The sequence below is a fragment of the Cydia pomonella genome, chromosome 9 (genome assembly GCF_033807575.1).
Source record: "Cydia pomonella isolate Wapato2018A chromosome 9, ilCydPomo1, whole genome shotgun sequence".
Taxonomy (NCBI): Eukaryota; Metazoa; Arthropoda; class Insecta; order Lepidoptera; family Tortricidae; genus Cydia; species Cydia pomonella.
Window position 1 is genome coordinate 793,547 of NC_084711.1, and position 14,985 is coordinate 808,531.

At 38.3% G+C, this 14,985-nt stretch overlaps 1 protein-coding gene across 1 annotated transcript; it reads left to right on the forward strand.

The window, feature by feature from the left end:
- The first annotated feature begins 62 nt into the window (after positions 1-62).
- LOC133521037 (elongator complex protein 2) lies at positions 63-14,529 on the forward strand. Its single transcript, XM_061855761.1, has 12 exons — positions 63-427; positions 676-967; positions 2,244-2,447; positions 3,260-3,475; positions 4,311-4,531; positions 6,070-6,214; positions 8,415-8,606; positions 10,054-10,158; positions 10,694-10,859; positions 11,298-11,562; positions 13,220-13,428; positions 14,359-14,529. Exons 1-12 carry the CDS (start codon positions 278-280, stop codon positions 14,474-14,476), a joined length of 2,283 nt encoding a protein of 760 aa, XP_061711745.1. The 5' UTR covers positions 63-277; the 3' UTR covers positions 14,477-14,529.
- The last annotated feature ends 456 nt before the right edge of the window (positions 14,530-14,985 follow it).

Below are 14,985 nucleotides of genomic sequence, written 5' to 3' on the forward strand. Positions count from 1 at the left end.
AAGAAAGAAATGATTATGTATATTTTTATTCTTATTTACTGATAAGTTTGGTTTGCCAGAGTATATTTCTTAATTTATAGATTGTTTCTATTTCACCATATTCACTATACTCTTTGTCACGTTGGTTGGAAGCTTGGTTGTGAGCCGTGTAGTAGGCCCTTAAATTAAATGACAATGACAACCATATGAATGACAATATTGACAAAATAACCTATAAAAGTATGCAAACCTAACCAATTTATGTTTCTATCGAAAAATAAATAAGTTAAGTTTTTCTATGCAGTTGAAATCGATTGATAACATGAACCTAACTATCCAGGAGATCTACACATCGGTAGCATGTAACCGTACACCCGAAATAGCAGACTGGAATAATGAAGGCATCATTTGTTATGGAGCTACCAACGCTGTTGTTATTTATAATACGGTAATTTTACTATTATATTAGTAGTAGTAGTAGCTGCTAGAAGTAAAAATTCGCTATAGCTTTTTATTATTATGGCCTACAGTTGTGGATTACGCTAAAAAAAATGCTGCATAATAATGCGAAATATTTTACAACAGCTGTGTATTGTGATGAGATTGTAACATGGCTTAAGATGACGCCTTCATTTAAATACTAAATCACATACACTGTACCAAGGGTTTGAAGTCATGCTTACCTTTAATTTTCAGAATCTAAAAGGCACCAACCCCATAAAAGTGTTCAGCCACCACAAATCCAAAGTGAACTCAGTGAAATGGCTCCGCAAGCCAGACGGCTCTTGCACAGAGCTATTATCATGCTCTGCAGATAAAACCGCAGCCATTTGGAGAAATGTGGATGGGATTTGGAAGGTGACAAGTGTATTGACAGGGCACACAGATGGGGTGGGCTGTGTGAATGGGCTGTATACAAAAGATGATGATTTGTTGGTGTTTACTGGGTCTATTGATTCTACTATTAGAGTGTGGGAGAGGAAGGATGGTGAGTTCATTATGTTTTATCAAGATGACTCAACTCATAAGGCCCAGTCATATTCATATTATTTATTTGTGTTGATCATACATTGTCATAGACGTGTAATTTACATTATTATATACAATAGGTACTTATGTCCGAAATACATAAAATTAAAATCATTGTAAACATTGAGAATATATAATAATAATTAAATTGACAATAAAATATAAAATAACACTAGTTCCAGTTCCAATATGTTAGGCTAAAGTATATTCATTAATTAAGGAAGTCAAATAATAATACTAGCCTTCCAGAAATTCCTTAAATTAATAAAACGCCACAAATGAAAAATCTAAAACTTGCTTATGAAATTTGAACCTATAGTGCAGGAAATAGAGTTCATTTTGTTTTGTTGATACAAAACAAATGCAACTGTTCCAATTGAAAATGATTTTAATTTAATTGAACTGAATAAGTACTATAGGTAGGGCCTTAATCCTTAGGAAGCTAGAATAATTATTACCCAATTCAGAGTGGAATATTTCTGCATGATCATGTCGGCGATTTAGAAGCTGAATGTCGCAGTGAACTGGACAGAAAGCTAGATGAGTTTAAGAATCAACCGCCAACTTCTATGTCCTACAATTATGTAGGTGCAGACGTTACCAAAATGCGAAGAGAAATTTTGCAGGAAGATTGGGTACCACCTAAAAGCGCACCAAAGAGTGGAAAAGCTACACTCTGTTTTTGGTACTTAAAAATGTCTACTCCAGAACACATGGTAGCTGTAGACGAAATCGGTTAGGAGTATCATCATCATCATCACTACCCTCTATGCCTAGGCCTATGATCGCTCATGGGAGTAATGGGTTTTGTAATATTACTGTCACTTTTGTTTGCTTATTTAATAAATTAAAACATTAATGTGTGAAGGTTACTGTGACAGCCAGAGGCGGTGTTAGGCGTGGGCGACGTGGGCCACCGCTTACGGCCTCGCGGTCCGAGGGGCCTCGCGCCTCAAATAATAAGTATATCTCCGACACAACGTAAAATGTAAAAATCTTCGTTATTTCTTGCGACACCAGAGGGCCTCGCTAAATATACCTTGCCCATATAAAATTTTGGTCTTGCCCCGCCAATGGTGACAGCATCCGCCATAATACATATTGTTGTCCTTATTATAGTACAATGAAATGAATAAATTACTAATCATTTGTTAATATTTTGTGAAAACTTTATTACTGCCGCTAGCAATCTCCTGCCAGTTGCTTCACAATGCAATGTTTAATTTGTTTTAAAGGTACAACAAACCACAAGCAAACAATCTCGCTCAACTCTGGCCTGTGCCTCACCCTGTGCCCACACCTTCTCGGAGGCCAGCCTGTGTTGTTCTGTGCGCTAGATGACCACAAGATACATGTGTTCGCCGGAGAGGAGTTTCATAAAGTGCACAGTCTAGTGGGGCATGAGGATTGGGTGCGAGGGCTGGATGTAATGGATTTTGGTAAATATTATAACTGTTATTAAAATGGATAATTTACGATATATATTTGACGGCCGGTTTGGCCTAGTGGGTATAGTGACCCCGTCTATGAAGCTGATGGTCCCGGGTTCTAATCCTGGTAAGGGCATTTATTCGTGTGATGAGCATGGATATTGAGCATAGAAGCATAAGCATAAGATATTGAGCATGGATATTGAAAACACCCATGACTCTTCCTGAGTCATGGGTGTTTTCTATGTATTTAAGTATTTATAAATATTTATATATTATATATATCGTTGTCTAAGTACTCTCAACACAAGCCTTATTGAGCTTACTGTGGGACTTAGTCAATTTGTGTAATAATGTCCAAAAAAAATATATTTATTTTTTCGAGTTCCCAATGTTTCGGCACAGGTTTAGTCTATGTTTGGTCTAGGTCTAGTATTTACAATGGAAGTAGGTAAAAATAATTTTAATGACTGTGACTACTTGCAAGATGTTCTCAGCATGATAAATAGGATTTCAGCATTTTTCAGGTTTAAAAGAGCTATATACCGTGATATTTGTATTTATCATATGGGTCATCATCATCATCATGCAGGAAAAATTGGCCGCTGAAATTTAAATCAATTGTTTTGAAATTGAAAGAAACAAAAGAAATACAATTGTAAATTGTTTAAATTACGGTGAAGTAATTAGTACTACATATAAGTAGGACCGTGGGCCTTAGGAGGCATTTGTGATAATTAATTGATAGATATGTATCTGACGTCAGTATTTGTTAATAAATTTATATCATTTACACTAACTAAAAGAAACATGTCTTTCAGATTCCAACACAATACTGTTAGCATCCGCCTCTCAAGACACATACATCCGTCTGTGGCGCATCCAACTGCATGTAGAACAACCCACAGTGGGCATCAAGGTGGAACAGAAGGTGTTCCAGGCGTGTGGGACTGAGTGGGCGGTGAAGCTTGAAGCAGTTCTGGCTGGACATGAGGGATGGGTGTATGGGGTTCAATGGAATCCCAGCGTCAATACAGGTACGTGGAACAACTTACAGCATCAAAGTGGAACAGAAGGCGTTCCAGGCGTGTGGGTCAGAGTGGGCGATCAAGCTTGAAGCAGTGCAGGCCAGACATGAGGGATGGGTATACGGGGCCAATAGCATTCGAGCTTCAATACAGATACGTGGAACAAGCGCACAGCATCAAGGTGGAATGGAAGGTGTTCCAGGCGCATGTGACTGATTGGGCACTGAAGTTTAAAGCGGTGTTGGCGGAGCATGGGGATCCAATGATATCCAGTCGTTATGGTGGCCAGAAGGTGTTCCAAGTATGTGAAACTTGTAGAATGTACGGCTAAGGAGTCGCGGAATGTATGGATATGACGCGGTAACTCTGGTTCTAAAAATTGACTTTTGACAATTATATGGCGCAGTAACATACTTTACTCCTTGATGCCGTCTTTTTTGGCTGTCAAACTAGGGGACACATTTATTCTTAAACTTAACCTTTCTATTACAATCAACAACTTTTTGGTACGGTATAGGGTGGCGTGTATTACCGATGGCTTCTCAATATATTTAGAGGGCCATTAACAAGTAAAATAATCTTACGGTAGATGGCGCTACGCATTTCCCTTAGAAGTGTAATTAAAATATAGCTACCCTATACATAATTATTGAAAACTTTTATATTATAAGATAGCTTTTTAGCGATAACGCCGCCTGTTGTTACCTGGTTCTATTTTCCTTTAAAATTTATTTGTAGTTTTATATGTATGTAAAATGTATAATTGTTGACGCAATAAAGAATATTTACTTGCTTACTTACTTATAAGGCACATCAAAATAAAAAATAATTTAATTTGTTGCAGACGGCACCATCACCCCAGTCCACCGCCTCCTTTCATCCTCCTTGGACAAAACCCTGATCGTATGGGCACCGGATGAAACCGGCGCGTGGGTGGAGCGCGTCAGAGTAGGGGAAGTGGGGGGAAACGGACTAGGATTCTACGGTAGCCGGTTCGGACCCGGCGGTGGCTCCTTTTTAGGACACGGCTATAACGGGTCCTTCCATATCTGGGAACTAAACAAGGTTAGTAAACGATTTTGAAAATACCTCATATTATAATGCCATATTGCAAAATAATCAATGAACATTAGCATAGTATATGCATAAAGAGGGGTCCATATTGGGTTCCATAAAAGTTTAAGTCATACCTTTGATACGCATAACAACTTGTGTCATAATCATCATTGCGCATACAAATGAAAAGAAAGTCATATTATATTGTGTCATACATTTTTAGCCATAATATTTGATGACATACATAGCAGTTGTCATATATTTTTTGTGCATACCTAACGAACCTAACCAAAAAATGTATGCGAATTAAATGTATGACTATAAAAATTATGACTCATTTATGACAAAAACCCAGTTATGCTCAGGAATAATTCTAAGTAAAGATTTTTATGACTTACAATTTTATGCACATAGTGTTATGACAATTAAAAATATGACATAAGTTGTTATGCGACCAGAGGGAGTCCCCATAAAGAGTGCTCTATTCAAACCACTTGCTTAAGTGATTTTATTTTATTCAAAAGGTCTGCCAACAGCGTTTACAATGATAGATTCTTAGGTATATTCGATAGGTATCATAAGCTAATGTATACTTACAGTGGTAATTTGAAAGAATGAGTATAATAATATGGTTCAGGAATAAAGAAATAAATACAAATAGCACGATAACAAGCGGTATTGAACCTTTAAGTCTAAGGAGAGACTTTGCCTCCTTATGTGTGTTCTACCGCTTGTACAATGGGCTGTGCTCTGAAGAATTGTTTGACATGACGCCAACGGCCGCTTTCTATCACCGCACCGCTCGCCGTCGGCAGGGAGTTCATCCTCACCCTAGAACCTTAATGGTCACGCACTGTGCGGTTTAAGAGGAACTTCCTCCCGCGCACGCTCCAGTTGTGGAATGAGCTACCTGCCGAGGTTTTCCCGAGGGTCTACAGTATGAGGTTCTTCAAAAAAGGAGTGTACAGATTTTTAAAGGGTCGGCAACGCGCATGTAACACCTCTGGAGTTGCAGGCGTCCATAGGCTACGGTGACTGCTTACCATCAGGCGGGCCGTATGCTTGCTTGCCACCGTCGTGGTATATAAAAAAAAACATATGACTCAATCCTGGGTGTTAGTCAGGAAACTACTCAGAGTCGAAGTTTATAGCACTTCCACTTTTTTCATTTAATAATCTACTTAGACGGGGAATTGGGGAGTTTTTACCGAAAATAGTTTTATGAAAAGGGGGTTAGGGGATTTATTGGAGTGCGTGGTATCTATACGGAGGTCTGAAATGATTTCTAATAGTTGGGTGCAGTCCTTTTGATTTCTCAATAGCTTGTATAAAAAATATTTTGAGTAAAAATAAACGCGAAAAGTCATCTCTTTCAGTAGGGAATAAGACACCTTTTTAAAGATGCCACTTTTTTGTAACCCCACATTATTATGCCATATTACTACCACGAGCGCACACTAGCGTGGTAAAGAGGAAATATTGAGTTTTGGTAGAGTTAGTTATTATATGATTTGAGTTAGTTGAACTTATATTTTAATATTTTTTAGGAGACTCGCCAATGGGAGCCCCGTGTTGTCTGCGGGGGGCATTTCGGACGAGTTGAAGACATAGCTTGGGCGCCAGCCAAGTACCTCATCAGCGTCTCCGCCGATCAGACCACGCGGCTACATGCTCCCTGGACACGGCCCGACGGTAAGACAGTAGTCCCGACAGCTCCTTGCGTGCACTGTAGAGGATATAGTTCTTCCGTCTCGACCAGACTACGAGACTGCAAGCGCTGTTTTTGTACATGAAAACTATATCAAAGCTGCATTTAAGTGTTACAACATGATCATGGTGATTTGGTGATCGTCTACTTTAAATCGGCTAATTTAAATAATTATTTAGAATGTCGAATTTTTGGAGCAATATGTGGGACCATTTAAACACTATTTACCTATATGCAACATTTTAAGTTTGGATTATTTTTCTTGTAAGTACTAACTTTGAATATTGCATATTTTACACTGTATCTTGGTTGACGTGATTTGGTCCTGGCAGAATATCAGTGCCTCTCCCATAGGGTGAAGCGTAATACTGAGCCAGAACCCTTTTGTTTCGCTGCGACGCACACAACATTTCCTATATGTATGGAACAGTATTTCAATGTATTTTTTTTTCTTTCCACTTCTACTTTGTATGAATGTGTATTTCCCTCGTTTGATTTTGTATTATCTGTTATTTTTTTGTCATTTTATTATTTGTAGGTCCTGTGTGTATTGTGTCAAACAAATAAACGGATTATGTATCTATCTATCTTGTATCTACTCAAAATCACTTCTTTCTTCGTAGGAGAAAATAATGTCTCATAATTACTTACATTATTCATGCCGTTTATCTATTGCATTCACGTCATACGATGTGTTTAAACAAATGTAAGCGAATAGGCGAGTCCACACAGAGCGAGCATACGCGCGAGGCAATCTCTTCGCGCACAAAACGGCCAGTTTACACGTGCCTCGGCCGAGGCGGCGCGTTCGCTCTGTGTGGACCCGCCTGATGAACATTTTTTTTTTCTGAAAATCGTTAAAGGGCTCGTGACTCTGAGTAGAAATAACAAATTTAACAAAATAATAGGCCTGTGTCGTAAATTTCAAAAATGGCTTATTTCGATAGTTTAGTACCTGTATTACCCCAAAAAAATTATATTTCATGATAAAAATTATATTTAAAACACATATTTTAAGTTTGAAAAAAATATTTTTAAACTGACGTAAAAACACAAGAAAGTGTCATGGCGTCGTGAATGACGTCACATAGTTGCAAGCGATTGTGTTCACTTACGGCGAAAGTTTGTTTTGTTTAAATAAAAATGGAAACTTCGTATTTTAAAAACTGTATAGTGCCCCAGTGTATTAATACAAGTATAAAAACTCCGACTAAATTATTCATACGTGTTCCGGTCAAGGAAAAAATGCGAAAAAGTGGTTAAAACTGGCAAGGAGGAAAGATGCTCATTGTTTATCAACAACATCGAGAATTTATTTTTGTGAAGATCATTTCAATGTAGGTAAGTATTATTAAAAAAAGTAGTGACTACATATTCAACTCGTAAATCTTAAGAAAAACCAAAGCTTTTTTTGTTGCCCTGGAAGCAAACAAACAATTATTTTCTAATTCTTACTTTCGAAATAGGCAATTAAAAACCCACTATTCCACAAACTTGCGATAGGGCTTAAGACACTAAGACAAAGTAGTGTCTTTACAATATCATCTCTCTATATTTACATTGTAATTCTAACCTCAATATCAATTAATTTGCAATTGGTATACATACCTTCAAATAATAATTGACTGCATGCTAAAGTGAAATATACGTGAAAATGATAATAAGCAGTATTTTAGTATTGTTTATACTTACATAGAAGTTTTAACATTACGAAATTCCGATGAACAAAAGTCAGTGTTCGACGCGAAAAATCGGCCTAGCATAACAGCGTCAATTTTGGGTAAATTATTGCTGTTCGCTTTGATAAATCCAGGTTCCATGGCAGTTTATGCTAGTATTATCCGATATGGGTGGAAATAATACTCTCAACTTGTCGAAAAATGATAATAATAGAAAAAAACGAAGTGACTTGTGCTGTTGTATGAAAATCATAACCAAACGTCAACAACAACAATGGCGCATATCACCATGTGACGTAATACGTTCTAATTGGCGTTCACGGCGGAGGGGCCAGGGGGGTATTTTTTTGATTTTAATTTGTAAAAATAACAATAATCTTATTTTTTTATGAGGAATTATTTCGGCTTTCCTTGATTAAATATTACAATTTACGCCTAGAAACATTCATCCATTGGTTTCATTGTTAGTTGACACAAGCCTATTATACTTAATGTTGGTGTCCAGGCTTAGCGGAGTGGCACGAGCTAGCCCGGCCACAAGTGCACGGCTACGACCTAGCCGCCATAGCGCCTATATCGTCGCGCACGTTCGCGTCGGCGGCCGAAGAGAAGGTCATCCGCGTATTCGACGCGCCTTCCAACTTCGCGCACAACTACCAAGCTATCGTTGGCCAGCCTCTAGGAGGGGAAGATGCTGGTATGTTGTAATTTTTTTTTACCCGAGCTAATAGGTACTATAGCAAGATTTGAGTAAGGGCCTGTTTCACAATTTATTTATTTTAATCTCCAAGTAAAGTGTTGGATAGCTTATTGACAAATATTAAGTTAACTGCCAGATAAAACTTCCAGTTAAGTTTTTTGGAAGGTTGTAAAACACCAACGATGGCTTTATTCGTCAAATAAGTGGCAAGTAGCTTATTCATGACTTCACTTGGACATTGTGAAACAGGCCCTAAGACACGACAAGCTTTCATGCAAATCCACACTTGATTACACAAAACATACAGTAAACTATTATCGAGACAAATTCCCAATTTGGTTCCAAGGGACCTAAGTTTAGTCAGTAGAGGAATTATTCGTTCACTTTTGTGTCATTGCATTTTGAATCTTACACCATCCAAATTAAACATAAATCCTGTTGCGTGATGTGCGCCGGTGCTGTGGCATCGCTCAAGCTGTCCAACAATGGTTCATGTTCCAACTACTTTTTAACCTACTATCTAATACATTATGAACCTAACGCCGACTGAATAGGGTATATATTTACATGCGTTAGTGTATTTGCTCAGGCTTCAATTCATATGTCGTGCTTCAACTACTCTCCGTTCCATTATGAACCTTACGGGAATGTAATAGAGCATATATTCAGGTGCAGAGCGCGCTACGGTGCCGTAGATCGCAATCTGTCACGCTAAGCTATTCTACAAGGTGCCCGTGAGCATTGCGAGACATTTTAACTAAGCATTCCTGGTAATATTTAGAAACTAAAATGTCATATAAAATTTTCTGGTTTGGCCTAGTTTCAGAGATAATTAAATGTTTTTCGAACTCATTCTTTCGCCATAAGTCGGTACAAAACACATTTTTGACTGCGGTATTGCGACTTTGAGGTCTAGTCTGGACATACCTATTGATTGACATCGAAAAATTAAAAAAATGTATTCGAGAGGCTACCCCCAAATAAAACAAAAACTTTTTAGTTAATTTTAGGTTATGTGTTTATCAATAAAAATTACGTTTTATGTACAGGAGTGTTCAAAAGAAGGAAAAAAAAAAATTTGTTTTTGTCGAATTTTACAAAAAGTCATATAACATTTTTTGCTTCTGTGGCCATCAGGAATGCACCGTTAAAGTCTCTCGCAATGCTCACGGGCACCTTGTATATTCCAATGAGCATTATGTGTTCCACTAACATTAATGTTAACTTTATTTTTAAGATTTTTCTTGTTATTTTACTAACACAGTCTTGTAGACAAAAATATGGATACTTGGTGTCTGAATTAAATATTTTCATTTTCATTTTTCATATTCCATTATAAACCTTAAACCAAATAAATAAAGCATATATTCAAGTGCAGAGCGCGCTTCAGCTATTCTCCATTCCATTATAAACCTTAAGCCAACTAAATAGAGTATATATTCAGGTGCGGAGGGCGCTTCAGTGCCGTCGCTGGGTTTGTCCAACAAGGCAGTGTTCGCGGGAGACGTGGCCGATGATGATGGATACTTTGTACCCGTCAAACTTACAGGTATGTAACGTCGGCTCGCTTAATTTATTATTCTAAAATAAATAGAAATATTCTCCTTATTGATTAGGTGGGGCAACATTATTGTTTGGAACCCTAAATTTGATCCAAGTATTGGGTGTAAAAAATTTAAAAGGCAAAAAAAAACTCCTTTTATGTCCTCCATGGGTTTTTAAATACATTTTTCAATGAATTAAAATAACTTTTTTTTTAATGGCCTGTTTGAGTGTCCCACTGCTGGGCAAAGGCCTCTCCCCTTGCTTTCCACGATTCCCGATTTGGTGTTTCCTCCGGCCAGTTGTTCAGGAAGCTGTCCAGGTCATCCCGCCATCTCCGCCTGGGCCTGCCCCGTCCACGTCCCTCTACCGGCATCCACACGGTGGCTATGCTAGCCCACCTCTCTGGGTGCATGCGTTAGACGTGACCGGCCCAGTCCCATTTTAGCCTAGCGGTTTTATCGCCTACGTCAGCAATGCGGGTTTTTGAACGCAGCGTGGTGACTTATGAAAAATATTAAATAAACATGCTGTTCTTTTAGAACCCCCTACCGAAGAAACTCTAATGCAAAACACGCTCTGGCCGGAGCGGCACAAGTTGTACGGGCACGGGTACGAGGTGTTCGCGCTGGCCGCGGCGCCCGACGGCGGCCTGCTGGCCTCGGCCTGCAAGGCCAACGTGGCTGAACATGCCGCCCTCAGACTTTGGTGGGTATACTTACTGAGGAGTGTCTTTTCAACAAGGCTCTATGAAAATTAATCAAAAATAAGCCGCTTTGAAAAGACACTCCTGAATTACATTTTACAATTTATTTTCATCCACTAGATTTGGCTATTTGTGATTCATTTCTAGACTTGTATGTATTTGTATAAAGAATACACTACCCTACCCAATGGTCATCCTGTCAATTTCTATCATTGGCCCATATTTCTTTTTTTAAATAAAGTTTTAAGGACCGATCATGATATGCTGGCATTAGTATAGTTTACCCCAGACCTAGTAGAAAAGCTTATTTTTTAATGTTTTGTGAAATATGTTGTATATGTTTAAACACTTGGCTGGTTATAGTCATAACTTCAAATGTGCTCATAAAATTTAAGACAAACTTCATTCCAAATTGTTCTAAATTTAAACTTTCTCCACAGGGACACTCAAAATTGGCAGCAAATCCAAACCCTGGTCTCTCACCAGCTCACCGTCACCCAATTATCCTTCAGTCCCGACTCCCAACACCTTCTCTCCGTTTCCCGCGACCGACGCTGGACCTTATACAGCAGGCAACAGGGCTCAAACTCGTTTGAGCAGGTCGCCTGTACAGATAAAACGAACGGTGTGCACACGAGGATCATTTGGTGCTGTGCGTGGACGCACGATTCTAAGATGTTTGGAACTGGCTCTAGGGAAGGCAAGGTTAGTAGTATTTGTGTAGTCTGGTCATTACAGAAGGTCTTGTTTGGACTCGTGTACCTTGTGAAGTGTTTTAACTAGGGCTATCATTTTGATGTCGAATTTTAGCTGATATCCTGTATCATCATTTAACAATGAAAAAACCGACCTCGTTTACGAAATAAAAAGATAAAATGTAAAAAAAAAAGTTTGAAGACAATTTTTATCTTTGTTATTAATTCTCGAGTAATTGTGGAACATTTTCTGTAACATTTATGCTTGAAATTAATGCCCTAATTCATAAGCTATCGAATATTTTTTTTATGTACGATAGTTAAATGGACAGATAATGGTACATTCACCAAGTGCAGTCGTGTTTGGGAGCATAAAACTTTGAAGAGTTGCAGTTTTAAAATAGTTGAGAAAAAACACAGGTATGGGATGGGGGGTGATTTGTCGATAAAATGCATCGTATTATACGTGGTTAAAGGCTCGACTATACGTGGACAAACAATTAAGGTAACCTTTAAATGAGGTAAACACTGCAACAACATAGGGTGCCGGGAACTAAATGTTCCTTTGACTGATTTGTTTGTCTGTAGTCTAAATATTTGTATTATTCACCGTCCTTCATTTTTTTTATTAACTTAACTGCAAACAGTTTTGAAAACAGCGCGTCGTTTTGATAAATTTATTGTGTTATTTATTTATTTTCTTTTTTTTCTTTTGAGAACTGCCATTAGTCGGTAACGACTATAATCAGTTTTGATGTATGTAGGAATTGAAATTAGGGTTTTGGAGGTCATCGTCTCATTAAACCACACATTAATTTTACACAATGTGCCTCCTTTTAAGTCTGTGTACAGTTTCAGTCTTATCCAGTAATTTTGAAGGCAGGGGGTTAGGGTGGCTTGCTACTCTTGCTAGGCACTCAATATATAGTTTTTTGTGAGTTTTTCTTCCTTTATGGTGGTCATATTGAAATAATCGAGTATTTCATCGTTTCGGGTGAAACACGGTGCATTGGCAATAATGACACAAAAGATGGCGTTTTGTGCTCTTTGAAGAAACATTATGTATCCCATAGCTGGATCCCATATGTCCAGATGGGTTTAATGATTGCGTTGTATAGGAATCATTTGTCTATGAAGCTGACGGTCCCGGGTTCAAATCCTGGTAAGGGCATTTATTCGTGTGATGACCATGGATATTTGTTCCTGATCCATGGGTGTTTTCTATGTATTTAAGTATTTATAAATATTATATATATGGTTGTCTAAGTACCCTCAACACGAGCCTTATTGAGCTTACTGTGGGACTTAGTCAATTTGTGTAATAATGTCCTATAATATTTATTTATTATAATTTCATTACGTTTGTGTTTTATGTGAGTTTTCCATGTAAGGCAGGCGCCAGGTGGCAGGTGTATCATGTACCTAGGATTTCATCTAGTTAGGAATCTAGATGAAATCCTATAGGTACTTGATACACTCGCCATGTGGCAGGATATCATTTCCAAGTTTGAATGGAGAGCAATCTCCCCTCATTTATTTATTTTATTGTTTGACATTATGCAGTAACAATAAAGCGAAATCATAGTCTAACTACTGATATTTAATCCATTTGAGAGTTTTTAATGTTGAGTCATATTGTTTCTTCACATTAACCTTTAATTTTGAAGGTTTGCCTGTGGACCAAATCCGCTCCCACGAGCACCTCCCTCGGCTCCCACGCGCTGGCCAGCACGCTGGAGCTCCCTAAGGAGTCTGTCACAGCCCTGGCATTCGCACCTGTTATACACAACCTCGCGGCGGTCGGGCTGGACTCCGGCGTCATAAAGTTCTACACGTTCGGCAAGGAGTGGACGCTGCTGAAGGAACTCGATCACAGGTTGGTTTATCGTACACAGTTAACCACACGGGCGTCACAAAATTACCTTCTAACGAGGATATCGTCGTCACGAATTTTTAAACCCCGACGCACAAAGGGTGTTATGTTTCTGTGTCTGTCTGTCTGTGGCATCATAGCTTATCATCGGATGGGCCAATTTCGACGCGGTTTTTTTTGCGTGTAAGCGAGTTTTCTTGCGGTGATTCTTACCTATGTTTGATAGAAATGAATCCACCAGTTTGAAAAACATCAGCTCTTTGCCGAAATGATGTAAGGCATTTTTTGGTATAAAATGGATTTTGTCGGCACATAGATAGCTATAGCGTGGGGGTTTTTTAAATTTTTTAATTTATAGTTATCTTTAATAACAATTTTTAGTCTTTACAACACTATTTAGGTAGTCATACTTTTGTTTTTATTTTTATTTGCTGTATATTCTAATACGTTCGCGAGAAGGAACTAAAAGTATTGTTGACTGTACAAAACACGTTACTGTAAAGAACTCCTCCCCTCGAGTTTGACAGCTGAACTAGATGGCGCTACAAAGCGCATGTTTTCTGACAACCAGAATTACTGTATAATATTCGTGGACGTACAGAAACATTTACTTCTGCTGTCATATCATCTTCCTCGCACTGTCCCGGCATTTTGGGGAGCCTGGGGTCGGCTTAGCAACTAATCCCAAGAATTTACGTAGGCACTAGTTTTTACGAAAGCGCCTGCCATCTGACCTAACCCAGAGGGCAAACTAGGCCTTATTGGGATTAGTCCGGTTTCCTCACGATGTTTACCTTCACCGAAAAGCAACTAAGTTCCGAAAGGGGTTTGATCCCGCGACCTCCGTATTGCAAGTCGCACGCTCTTACCGCTAGGCTACCAGCGCTTCTGCTGTCAAATAATAAAAAAATAAACCGTTTGTATTTTTTTCAGTGCGGCACATCACTTGACCGTCCGAAGGCTGGCGTTCAAGCAAGACGAAAATGCACTTCTACTGGGAAGCGGTGGCGCGGACCATATCGTTAGGGTCTATGGAGTCTCTGTATCATGATATAAATTATACTTAACGAAGAATTTATTGAAATAAATGTTTATACATACCAATTATTATACACGGTGCTACATGAGGAACCCGAAAGATTTTAACCACGTAGTTCTGAGGCCAAAAGAAGGAAAAAATGTTATGAGTTTCAGTAAATTACGCCAAAAAAAATTTTTTTTTCCAATTTTTAACGTATTTGTACATAAAAAGTGAATGTTATGGTAAAACTGGCACTGAAAATAATTTATAAATAATCTAATAGTACATCGTGCAACGAGGGGGGGTAAGTGAAATTTTGGATACGAGGGTATTAAAGAGTTTGTTGAGTAAGTTTGCAATATTTTTTCCCCCAGAGTTACACACAATGTTTTTCATCATACTCGCGAAGAAAAAACTAAATTTTAAGCGAAATAATTCTTAAATACGGCGACATATCAAACATTCGTCCGCTTTTTTTTTAATTTCTTGACAGCTTAGGTATCGAAGGCACTGACCTATTCAGTATTCTGGTTGAAAAT

Bases quoted from the DNA above. Each gene is read 5' to 3' on its own strand.
- LOC133521037 (XM_061855761.1), top strand. From the start codon at position 278: ATGCAGTTGAAATCGATTGATAACATGAACCTAACTATCCAGGAGATC. The intron at 968-2,243 runs GTGAGTTCATTA...TTTGTTTTAAAG, and splicing joins AGTGTGGGAGAGGAAGGATG to GTACAACAAACCACAAGCAA. The intron at 13,429-14,358 runs GTTGGTTTATCG...TATTTTTTTCAG, and splicing joins CTGAAGGAACTCGATCACAG to TGCGGCACATCACTTGACCG.